The sequence below is a fragment of the Colletotrichum navitas genome, assembly GCF_030913465.1.
Source record: "Colletotrichum navitas strain CBS 125086 chromosome Unknown LY79scaffold_55, whole genome shotgun sequence".
In the NCBI taxonomy this organism is placed as follows: domain Eukaryota; kingdom Fungi; phylum Ascomycota; class Sordariomycetes; order Glomerellales; family Glomerellaceae; genus Colletotrichum; species Colletotrichum navitas.
The window spans coordinates 1-11,636 of record NW_026850601.1 but is presented as its reverse complement, the minus strand read 5'-3'; the positions used below and the strand labels follow the sequence as shown (position 1 = coordinate 11,636).

The 11,636-nt window shown below is 53.8% G+C and overlaps 5 protein-coding genes across 5 annotated transcripts; 1 reads left to right on the top strand and 4 right to left on the bottom strand.

Moving 5' to 3' along the window:
• The first annotated feature begins 213 nt into the window (after nucleotides 1-213).
• On the top strand, nucleotides 214-2,323 carry LY79DRAFT_561485 (arabinosidase). Its single transcript, XM_060558410.1, has 4 exons — nucleotides 214-1,018; nucleotides 1,145-1,333; nucleotides 1,424-2,061; nucleotides 2,117-2,323. The coding sequence occupies exons 1-3, from the start codon at nucleotides 662-664 to the stop codon at nucleotides 1,934-1,936; spliced, it is 1,059 nt and encodes a 352-aa protein (XP_060411411.1). The 5' UTR covers nucleotides 214-661; the 3' UTR covers nucleotides 1,937-2,061; nucleotides 2,117-2,323.
• A 254-nt stretch (nucleotides 2,324-2,577) lies between these two features.
• LY79DRAFT_671786 (FAD dependent oxidoreductase) lies at nucleotides 2,578-4,206 on the bottom strand (the record flags this gene model as incomplete). Its single annotated transcript, XM_060563963.1, has 1 exon — nucleotides 2,578-4,206. One exon carries the CDS (start codon nucleotides 4,204-4,206, stop codon nucleotides 2,578-2,580), a length of 1,629 nt encoding a protein of 542 aa, XP_060411410.1.
• Nucleotides 4,207-5,864: 1,658 nt separating this feature from the next.
• LY79DRAFT_671785 (methyltransferase domain-containing protein) lies at nucleotides 5,865-7,513 on the bottom strand (the record flags this gene model as incomplete). The annotated part of the gene is made up of 9 exons (XM_060563962.1): nucleotides 5,865-6,110; nucleotides 6,164-6,506; nucleotides 6,558-6,647; nucleotides 6,699-6,711; nucleotides 6,772-6,805; nucleotides 6,878-6,941; nucleotides 7,000-7,041; nucleotides 7,093-7,235; nucleotides 7,304-7,513. The coding sequence occupies 9 exons, from the start codon at nucleotides 7,511-7,513 to the stop codon at nucleotides 5,865-5,867; spliced, it is 1,185 nt and encodes a 394-aa protein (XP_060411409.1).
• Nucleotides 7,514-8,133: 620 nt separating this feature from the next.
• Nucleotides 8,134-8,916, bottom strand: LY79DRAFT_304715 (uncharacterized protein). Its single transcript, XM_060552299.1, has one exon. The coding sequence runs from the start codon at nucleotides 8,692-8,694 to the stop codon at nucleotides 8,191-8,193; it is 504 nt and encodes a 167-aa protein (XP_060411408.1). The 5' UTR covers nucleotides 8,695-8,916; the 3' UTR covers nucleotides 8,134-8,190.
• A 617-nt stretch (nucleotides 8,917-9,533) lies between these two features.
• Nucleotides 9,534-10,788, bottom strand: LY79DRAFT_692221 (uncharacterized protein; the record flags this gene model as incomplete). The annotated part of the gene is given in 2 exon segments (XM_060564762.1): nucleotides 9,534-10,587; nucleotides 10,600-10,788. 2 exon segments carry the CDS (start codon nucleotides 10,786-10,788, stop codon nucleotides 9,934-9,936), a joined length of 843 nt encoding a protein of 280 aa, XP_060411407.1. The 3' UTR covers nucleotides 9,534-9,933.
• Nucleotides 10,789-11,636: the final 848 nt, after the last annotated feature.

Genomic DNA, 11,636 nt, shown 5'->3' with positions numbered 1-11,636 from the left:
ATTTGGCCTGATTCAAGCGCTCTGCATCGAGTCGTTCCTCGTGTTCCGTGGTACACCAAACGAGCTAGCTTCCTTTTTGGGAGCCATCTCCCCTGTTGATTACCTTTTATTGTTTGCCTCGTCGGTCCCCGCGTGACCATAGTTCGATTGGGCCAAGCACACACGCGCACGCATACTCTAATAACCATTCCTCACCTTGCGTCGTACACCTACCCGCCGGCGCGCAGTCTAAATAACCTTACCAACACGCTTGACGCAGTGGCCCCGGCCCTGTGGTCCCCGCCATGTGCGCATCTCGTACTAGGGTGGTGCCGGGGTCCTCTATCCCGGCAGTGCGAACCCTGGCTCGGCGTAATGATGAGTCTTTGCTGCTGCTGTACTTTGATACCCGCCTGCTCCCGCCATGAATCTCCCACTCAGCGAGATGAGAAGGTCCCTTGCGCCCTCGACGATGGTCAAGTACCATCATTGCGTTTCCCTGAATCGCGTTCAAGGGCTAAAAGCTCAGAAGGGGGGGGGGGACATGATAAAGTGTGCTCGACCTAGTCTCAAGCTGTCTCTTCCCCTCCTTCCCCCGTGCCTCTTTCCCCTTCGAGTGACCTCGCGATAGCCATCGAGGCGCACCCGCAACACAGTCTTCCATTCCTCTTGACCACCCATCATGGTATCGCTCAAGACCCTTCTCGGCGCCGCCGGCCTGGCCGCCACCGCGGTCGTCGCCAGCCCGATTTACCAATCCCTCGACCTGACCGGCGCCTCCTCCTCCCTGGCTCCTCGTGCCGATCCGAACCTGACGGGATACCTCGGCGCGTTCTTCCTCGGCGCGGACCCGTACGTCTACCTGTACCTCTCTGAAGGTAACAGCGCGACATCGTTCCGCGCCCTCAACGGCGGCTCGCCCGTGCTCCGCCCGACCAAGGGCACCGGCGGCGTGCGTGACCCGGCCATCGTCCAGGGCGGCGGCGCCGACAAGGACAAGAAGTGGTTTATTGTCGGAACCGACCTGGACATCGATAAGGCACGTTCTCGCGCACCCCCGCCCGCTGTGGCGTTCTTTCATGGCGCGTGGGACAGGGGAAGCCGTGAACCCCCGGACCTCCGTTACCAAAATGGGGCGATGTGTGCTGACACCATATCTTGCTAGACGACCTGGGATGCCGCTCAAAGGCAGGGATCTAGGGGCATCTTCGTCTGGGACAGCACGGATCTCGTCAACTGGGGCAACGAGAGGTTCGTCGTTGTCGAGGACGCTAGCGCCGGCATGGTCTGGGCCCCTGATGCCATCTGGGACCCGACAAAGGAACAGTACCTGGTCCACTGGGCGTCCAAGTTCGTAAGTCCTTCCCCCCTCCCTCTCCCTGCATGCCGTTTTCGCTTCGTTGGACAAGAAGACAACCGGGCTTCTGACCCCTCCGCGCCGCAGTATGCCGCCTCGGACCCCGACCACACCGGCGCGCCCGGGTCCACCGTGATCCGCTACGCCTACACCTCCGACTTCCGCACATTCTCGACCCCAGAGACATTCATTGACAAGTCGCCCACCGACGTCATCGACCTCAACATCCTGCCGACCTCCAGCGACGGCCGCTCTTTTGCGCGCTTCCTCAAGGACGAGACCCTCAAGACCGTCTTCGTCGAGGTCACCACCGACGGCCTGTTCGGCACGTGGACGCGCCCCGGCGGGAGCTCCGCCATCATCGCCAGCGGCGTCGAGGGCCCCGCCGCCTACTGGGACAACCAGGTCGCCGGCAAGGCCCACGTCCTGCTCGACTTTTACGGCGACGACGGGTACCGCCCGTACGAGACGGCCAACGTCGCCAGCAACGCCGGGTGGAGCCCCAGCCCGCGGGCCGGGTTCCCCAGCGGCCTGAGACACGGCAGCGTGCTGCCGATCAACCAGACGGTGTACAATGCCTTGGAAGCGCGCTGGGGCTGAATTGGGTTGAAAGGGGTGATATTATTCAAGTAATTAATTCGAAGATGGGGCTGAGCGTATACACACTCACTCACTCACACACACAAACACACACACACACACACACACATATATACTGTACTTGTGTGAGTATTGAGCTCGTTGCCGTGCAATGATTATTGATTTGCTTACATATGACAGTGTCAGTGCGGGGATAGTGGTATGAAGATGAAGAGTCCTAGTTGTCCAAGCTGTTTCCACAATCGATGCGTGAATTGCCAACTACAAAGAGTGAAAGTGGCACGGAAGAGGTAGAGTTGACCTCTACCGGAATTTACAATCTATACTTAGCTTGTGACAAGGAAGCACATACTAGAACATTACAACAATACTTGTTTCTTGAGAGTCATTGAGATTTTCTCATTCATTGATAACTGCTTTGGCATGTAACTAAATATTATGTGAAATGCACATTGCCAGGCCCAAAGTTTCTCACACTAGGGGCGTTGATATGCCATTAAAGCGTATGTCACTTATTGCCAGATAGAATCCATGGGCATGTTGTTGAAAAGGTTAGCATGTTTGATGAGAAAACGCTCTTTTGTTTAATATTCAATTTCCTAGTACCAAAAACCTTATCAACCAACTTTGTATACCAGATTTCATGATATAGGCTCAAGATTGCCCTTCGATGGGCCCTCAACGCACACTCCCTCTGCCGAGAACCGACTCCCATGGACTGGGCAGTCCCACGACTTCTCCACCGAGTTCCAGCAAACAACGCCCTTCATGTGCGGGCATAGAGCACTGACCTTTGTCACGTTGCCGTTTTCGTCCTTGTACACCGCAACGGGCTTCGACAGCTTCGGGTTCAGAACACCACCGCACCCGCGACCCAAGTCCTCAATGTCAGTGATGTCGGACTGCAGGAGCCGCTTGTACTGGCTATTTATCTGGAGGTCATGAGTGACCATCGTCGGCGCCGATGCAAGGATGGAAGCCAGCCGCTTCGGCGAGTACAGCTTTGCCCAGGTGTTGGGCTGCTCGTCAATCTCGTCGGCAATGAGCTTCCCAGCAATCACGCCGTGCGTGAGACCGTTGCCGGAGTCGCCGGTGACGATGAAGGTGCGCTTCTGGCCCTGGTTGAGTCCGATGAACGCCATGTAGTCTACGGGCTCGAAGATCTGCCCACTCCACTGGTAATCGACAGCGCCGGCCTGGGGGAACCGCTCCCGAGCCCAAGACTCGAGCTCTTCAAACCGACCGGTCGTCTGCTCCTGTCCAACCTTGTGGTCCATGCCTCCCACAATCATGAAGTCGTCCTTCTCGTCACATTCCGTCAGTTTCACATACTTGTACTCCTCTGCGGTGTCGTAAATAAGACAGTCCTCCACAGAGCCCTTGGGTATGCGGATGGCGATGCAGTACGTGCGGTAGAACTCCATCTCAGCGATGACACTGAGCTTCTGGAGCGGGACATTGGTCGCCTGGACGGCGTGATTACACGTGACGGTGTTGCCGTTCAGCGTCTTGACCTCAACGTGCTTGTTGCCCATACCCAGAATCTCGATGCCCGGCTCTTCGACAGAAACGACCCTCGTCTGCGTGTGACACTTGAAGTTGGGCTGCTGGAGGAGGAACTTCAGGACGCCGTTGACGTACTTTGTCGGGTGGAAGGTTGCTTGGCCGTGCCAGATGGCACCATCGCGCTGGTCGGGTCCAGACGACCAGCCCTTGATGGCCAGGCCCTCCCTAAACTCGGCCTCAATGCCGAGCTCTTTGGCATACTCGACCTCGTCACGGATGCTCTGCACGTCCTTGGGGTGCTTGGGATCGCTTCTGGGGAATTGCGAGACCGTGTAACCAGGCAGGTTTCTGTATCCGCAATCGATACCCAGCTTCTTCGCAACCTCGCCAACGTAGTTCAGAGCCCAAGTGTGACTCTCGGCAGCGACTTTGGCACCATCGTGCCCGTGCTTCTTCTTAATCTCGAGGTATCCGTCATCGAGAGAGTTGGCTAGATGGCCGCTCGTTCGGCCTGTTTCACCAGAGAGAAGCTCACGCGCCTCAAGGAGGACGACCTGCTTGCCGCGAGTGACCAGTTCGTAGGCGACTGAGACGCCGGCAATGCCCGATCCGACGATGCAGACATCAGCTTCTGTGTCTTTGGCCAGAGGCTTGGCCTCAGGCCTGGCACGGCTGGTATGCTTGTCGGTGTGCACCCAGACAGCATCGGTCGCGCCAGAGGTGACCTCGAACTGCTGCCTTGAAGGAGTGACGGCAGACGACATTTTCCTGCTCTTTATCCGGTGTTGAAATGTGTTGATATAAGAGGAATTGATTGATCTCGGTGCTCTGTATGACACCGAGGAGATGAAAGATTGGCGCGTGAGACAAGGGAGAAGACAACGCTGCAACTTAACCGACTGCTGCCGGAGAGAATTCATGCTGTCAAGCTTCGGGGAAATGGTGGCTATAGATCAGTTGTATAAACAAGAGCTCCTAAGCGCAAGTTACTGCTTGGAAGCTGTGTGTTATTAGTCTTGCGCCCTCGCTGATTGGCGTTTGTTGTTAGGAGGTGACACGTAGTGAAATCATCACGCTGTCATCACGCCCTGTTTCGTCATGATATTTCCCTGGTCCGCGCCTCTTCTAACCATGGGTCTTGTCCTTCATTTATGCCCAGGCAGTTCCCCTTCCCGTTTCCCTTCCTATGCAAGCCATACTCTGCCCCATTAACCACCAGTACTCTAGCCCGAAGCCGTCCATGTCTTGGCTCTGGAGAGATAGCTCCGAATCTGACGATCGACACTCCACAAAGCCTGGTCACCGGCATGCAACCCACCTTCACCCGGTTAGCCTTCCTTCCTTCGTGCTGCAAGCTGGAGAACGAAAACCATTCAATGCTGTTGCAATTGTGCGTTCTTGCATTGACGTCTATATTCATTGGCCAATCAAGCCAAGTTTTGCCGCTGAACCACTAGGTATCGTTAGAGGTGGTCCACGAAGTGATGACGCGACTATCAAAGGCAGGGGGAAAGCGTCTCGCATGATTGTATGGCCATGTCTTGTGTTGAACAACATATCTTGCACAGCCCGAAGTAATTCCAAGATTCCTACCGTATCCTCTCAGCAGATTCGCACACACAGACCACCCACTAGGCCTATTTCGAAAGGTGGTCAGCCAGCTTAGCCACCCACTCACCTATCTAACCCTAACCCTTGCCACCAAACTTGCTGCTGACGTTGACTAACCCTTGCATTTGTCACTTCTAGATCCCTGTTTCTGCCAGCCCGCTAGCCCCTATCCAGCAGCCCGTGGTCAGTGCGGTGTACGAATCTACTGAGAGGATATGGTAGTTCATTCAAGTGAATTATCGAACCGTTCAAAGCATCAATGCAAATAGGTTATCTCAGAGGTATGTTATTCCCCGCTAAGTGCCGCCTTCACAATGTCCATACAGAAATTCCTTTGGATGGAGCATCTAAGGTGCGAATCAAGCAATATGGGAATAGCGCAGAAAGAGGGTTTTTGACTGTGTACCTTCAATTTAATAACTAATAAACAGTATTTCGCATATTTCTATTCGCAAAGTAGCTTCTGACCAATAACTAGCTAGGCACGACTATCCCCTTTACTGCGTTAATTCTAACAAGAATAAATGCAGATAAACCTCATGTTGTTGAATTTTTCTCAAGCTCTCGGTTTCATATTACGATAACTGGTTATCGCCGACTCAATAGAACCCCGAAGTTCAAGCAATGGTGTCTGAGTTGTTGACTATATATGCTTAGGTAGTCACAACGGAGGTTGGGCGTCACTAAGGCGATATATCACATATTATTCACCGGCTGACTCGGGTGCACTAGTCCAACCACACTGAGAAAAATGGATTTATTGATTGGCTTGCTAGCTTCAATAAGTTCAAATGTACCGAGCAACAGTGTCCTATGCATCGGTCTTGAGTGGTTTCTGTGCCCAAACTGCTCTTTGGCGGTAGTAGCCATGAAGCTTGCCGGATCGGGTCTCACGGCGAAGCTGTGCGGCATAGACGAGAATCTCCTCGCGACTCCAAGTGTTCATTACGTTCGCCATGAACAAGACGTAGCCCTCAATGTCCGAGAGGAGGGCCAGCTGTGCCCATTCGCCAATCTCCTTCTTGACAGGGTCCTTGGGCCAGTTGCCAATCGGAGCCTGGATAATTGCTTGTTAGCAGACGGACCCGAGCCCAAAGCTGTGACACGTACTTTGTTGTTCCACTCGTTGATGTTTTCAAAGCCAGCCTCCTCCATCGCAAGCCGCTGCATCCCCTCGTCGAGGACTCGGAAAGATCGGCCCATCTTACGGCCGCCCTCCTCGAAGAACTTGCCCCACTGGCCTAGAGCGCTGGTCTCCGGCACGGTCCCGTCGTCGCTCAAGATCATAGGCGAAACCTCAAAGCTCTCGAGGTAGCCGCCGGGCTTAAGAGCCCTGTACGCTTCCTTGAACAAAGCCGGCCAGTCTGCAATGCTTCCGACGAGGAAACGAATGTGCACGTAATCAAAAGACTCGGGCTCAAACGTCCACTCACGAGTGCAGTCGTCGATTTCACTGTAGGATGTCAGCATCGGGATGGCAATGTCGCGGAAGCGAGCTACTGACAACTTCAAGTTGGGGGGTACCCAGCTAGGTTGGATAGGCGAGATGTCGGTGCCGATGACCTCACAGTCAGGGTTCTCGTCCGCGAAGTCGCTAGGTGCTTGTTAGCCCCTGCTAGTGCTTTCCCCTAAGCCCTATACTCACATAGCCCAGATACCTGCATTGGGGGTCCAAGTCAGCATCAAGATCGATCATCGAAGTAGCGTAAATGCCTCACCTGTTCCTGTCCCGACGTCGAGAACTTTTTTCAACTAACAAAAAATGTTAGCCATGCGAGATTAGGTGGTTGTCACGAGCTGCTGGCTGGTTGGTTGTTTACTTACCTTGCTCTTGTCAAGTGGTGCTAAGTAAAGTCTGTCGCCCATTGACAAGGTGAGAAGATGATGACTGGCCAGCATTAGTTTCGTAGCCCATCACACTGGATCCGTCGAGAGGTTCGCATTACTTGATATCCCAAGCCTCATTCTGCTTCTCGTCGTTGGTTCCCCTTTGCGATGCGTTAGCTTCACCCCAAAACGACGCAAACGCGCGGTCTTACCAGTACTGAGCATCGCCGACCTCCGCATGAAACGTTCTTCCGTGGATCTTCCGGTACTGCATGATAGTCGAGCCGATCGAGGCCGTAGAGCTGGCGGCATCATCGCCCAGCGCAGAGTCGGCATCGTCGTTGTTGGCAGCGTCCTAGCGGGTCGTCAATAATCGCGTTCTGCAGCGGCATTGCGGGCAGCCCAGGAAAGGCGTCGACTGACATGTGCCGCCTGCACCCAGTGTTCAGCGGGGAGAATTCCCGCGGCGTCCTCAGCCGAAGCAGTAGTCTGCTGTGGCTCGGTCGGCGCGGCTTCCGGCGCAGCTTCCGGCGCAGCTTCCGGTGCAGTTTCCGGTGCAGTCGCCGGCGCAGTCGCCGGCGCAGGTGCCGGCGCTGGTGCCGTTGCTTTATCTTCGGGCTGTTCGGAGGCCATGATGTTTGATCTTGCCTTGCGGTGCGCTGGTTCGTCTCAACTCGCTCAGGCTTGCAACACCACGGATTTAGATCTAGAGCCGCTGCGGAGCAAGAAAGGAGAAGAAGAGCTGGTGGAACAGATTGCAAAAGGTGGAAACTCCACCACGAGTCAAGAGTTAATACACTAGACCCTTAGCCCCTGTCGTCTGCTCAATAGAATTGGAGCCCCGGAGCAATCCCGTAGCGGAAATCGCGCGTGGCTGTAGACATGCGCGCCCCTTGTCGGCCGCAGGAATCTTCTTCAGCATTTCCCTCACCGTATCCCACCATCCCGGAAGAGGGGACTCCTTGGTTCTTCAGCGGCGCGTTGCGACGGACAATTAGGGAGGGAGGGGTATGCTGAGTGTGGTCAGCTTCCTGTCAGCAATCCGCCCTATTATGTGACTTTCAATATTGCCAAGGCATCATCCTCGGCTCTCATCACCAAAAGCGAATAGAGGGGGTCGCGAGTTATCAGCGGATCGGATCAGCCCACGAGCATTAACGGTATGTCATTGGTCAGTGCGACCTGTCATGCACGGTGAATTTGCAAGACATATGGACGTTTTGCGCGACTTTTAATTGCTCAGCAATCCATGCAAGAAATGCGAGCACCACCCAAACTTGAGAATTGAAGCCCCCTCTCAGCACTCTGGTTCAGGCGCATCTCAACACACTCACGGCCTTTGATCGGCTCGTACTTGTTTGGCCGGTCGGGCCTAAGCAGCTTGGGATGCAGTCCACTGTTTTCTCCCGATCGGCGTCTATGTAGTAAGCAATCGAGTATTGGTACCGAGCCCAGGTGAAGCGACTACCGCCTTCATCCGTATCCCACAGTGGCTCTCGCCCACGATGCATGGTCGATCGCAACGTGTCATTGCTCCACCGTTGCATGAAGTGGCCAATGTTCACCACAATCATCTCCGGGCTATGCGGCACTGGGACGACTCCCCCCTCCTCGTTTGGGTTCTCCACCTCAGAATCCCCGACCTTGTCCAGATTCATGGAGCCAAAGTCCCCGTGCGCTCCCGGTCTTTCGACTTTGCCGGCACGCAGCGACTTGTCTTCGACCGGCGGGTAGTGAAGAAGACGGATTTGGTTGTCCTTCTGCATGTGGTACTTCTGGAAGAAGTCCTTATGCAGGCCCGTGCCGAGAGCCATGGCACGGGGCAACAGGTTGACGCTGGCGCATATCAAGGGTAGGAAAGCCCAATCTTTACATGAAAAGCACGGTGGTTTTTTTCTTCTTTTTTCGGATTAATCTTTAGCCAGAAACTTATTAGCAACCCCTCACAATGTATCTCGCCACGATCTCGGGTTCGCCCGTCTCCGATAAATGTTCGGGATTGAAGGCGTACGTGGGTTGCTATGAGGGTTTGGGGGGGTGCATCGTGGTGGACCTGTCGGAGTGGAACATTATTGGTCTGAAGCGGAATTGAAGGCGCTTGGTCAGTGCAAGATAGATACGGATAGAGGCAGGCAAATTTGAATGCTAGGCACAATTGACCCCTAATGGCAGCCTTCATTGGAGAAAGTGGCATACGTAATAGACGACTGGCCCTCGCCGCCCTCGGGCGTCTCGTACAGCCATAGCCTCGTAACCTGGTCACGTAGTCGGTACTTGCAATACTCGTGGTTCTTCTCGTGGATGATGATGTTGGCGAGGTGGACGGACTTGATAGCCAGGAGCACGTCGGTTGTCACCCGATCGCTGGAGGTGGTCAACTTGGATTTGGACTTGGACTTCGTTGCTGGCGGCTACGAATTCTTGGATATCCGGTTTGTGTTGCATCTTCTGCATGTGGTGGGTTTCATGCTGGCTTGTTGAATGAAGCAGCCGGTAAGAGAGGACTGATGGGATGCTGCGGAGGTATGCACCCCTCCGCCCACTTCTTTTCGAGGCCGGAAAAAAGAGCGGATCGAGGGGTATCTGAGCAGGGCAAAACGAGGCACACGTCGTGCTTACATAATAAGTACAATCTTGTCGATAAACAAAACCTCACAGCCGCGATGAGTGACTACCTCTTTGGCTGCGCAGAAATGTCTAAACATCATCAATCTACCAAAGATACGAAAACACAACATCCACACGATTAGTCGAATAAGCATGAACGACGCCCTTCCATGAGCGGGAAAGAAGATGAGCTCCGGACAGACAACTGCACAACAGGGAATAGCGAACAGCAGGCCGGATAAACACCCGGGAGCGCTTTAATGTCGACCGAACCTTGACGAGCATAGCTGCTGAGCAGAAAATTAAGTCAAGTCAAGTCATCGTGCTGTCTCCACTCCCCCATCTACCTCCTTCTATCACAACATGCTGAAGATAATCGACCGAGTGTGTCCTAAACAGCTTCCTTGGATCTGCCACCCACTCCTCCACCTCGTCCCAGATCCGTCTCAAACCCGTGGCACAGCCATCGCTGCTAAACCGAGTGCGCCGTAAATATGGTCCAACGGATCTTCAAATTGATAGATACGCAGCCGGTGGAATGTGTGCAGGACTTTGGCATGCCGGATTTCACTATCTGTAGCGGTTCTCCAACGATGATTCTGCCAATCAGCCATTCGCTGGATGACGCTGTCGCCGCTGAAGGCCGGCAAAGAATTCTGTATCGGGTTCCACGAGCGATCGGTCGTGCCGGGTCCTTTTCTACAGTCTGATAGTCGCTCACTGAGGCATTCGTTGAGCTCATCATCACAGCGAAACATTAATATAAGAGCTGATAACTGGTTGATACGAGACCATGAGAACTGTTCATTACCGCATTGCAAAACAATGTTCTTGGGCTCGGGTAAGGCGGCTTCTTGAACCACCCATCCGCGCGTGAGCCATCGCTTTTTGAGGAAGAAGGCAAAGCAATCAGTATATGAGTTGCGCCATCGATCACACAACCTCTTCCCTAACGCCTTGATGACTTGCAAGTGGTCCAGCTCGGGCCCAGTCTTCTGCAACAGGGCGGTCGTTTGGCTTGAGCGAGCCGCCCTCCGTATTTCCGGGATAAAGTCTCTCAAAACCCAGGAGACGTTCTCTTTAGGGTTCGCCTTGCCAATCTAGACGATGACATTGCGGGCAGCTTCGTAGATTTGACCCGTCATTTGAACCTGGTGGGACTTTTCTCGGCCGCAGCTTTGGTCTACGCACATGGCATCGACCCACAGATTCAAGGTTTTGCCAGGAAGAAGTATACGGTATGAAGGGCTGGCTGCGGGAGGGTCGATTTGACGTTTTGTTGCCTCGAAAGAGCTCGACATTTCTTTCTTGATTTGATCAAGGTAGTCATATAGGGTCTCACCGACCCTGGATACTTGACCATCGCATTCGACATCGTGAAGACGCGTTTCGGACTCTGTAAGCTGACCGGAGCATTCGTCGAAATCTGGTGATCCCCACGTGTATGATAACGCCTAAAATGGTGGCGCGTCTTCTAACGGGAAGGTGTTAAGTCGCAGACAAAAGTCTATTTGAGTCATCTGGGGCAATCTGGAGAATTCGAATCGAGTTCAGAGTAATCATAAAGCGCCGTCACTTGACGAGCTTTTGCTTCCGATCCCATTGTCTCATATGGGGGTTTGGAGGCAGGTACCCTTGGTTTGTAGGAGTAAAGGAGGTGATGAATCTGCTTCTGCTTCTCCAAAGGTGGGGAAATACGGGAATGTGTGCTAATAATTGTCCGAAGAATTTGTCCTACTACCGTATCCTCTCATCAAATACGAAGCCCGCATAGGCCACAGGCTGCTGGAAAGGGGTGAGCGGGCTGGCAGAAACAGGGATCCAGATGTAGCAAATGCAGGGGAGTCATTTACGTCAGCAGCAAGTTAGGTGGCAAGGGTTAGGGTTACATAGGTGTGTGTGTGTGTATGTAGGTTGACCGCCTTCTATAGTGGACTAGTGCATAGCTTGTGCGGACTTCGTATTTGATGAGATGACACGGTACACCTGCTTATTCTTGTTGATACCACCGCCAGTTACGCCCCAGTTCTGCGAAAGATGACCGGATTTGTTCTATCTTCTCCAGCCAACTAGCCCCATGCATACCGTATCCTCACTTTGAATTCGGCTTTGGCTAATGCACGAGCTAACGGTAAGGGGGAAAGCGGCC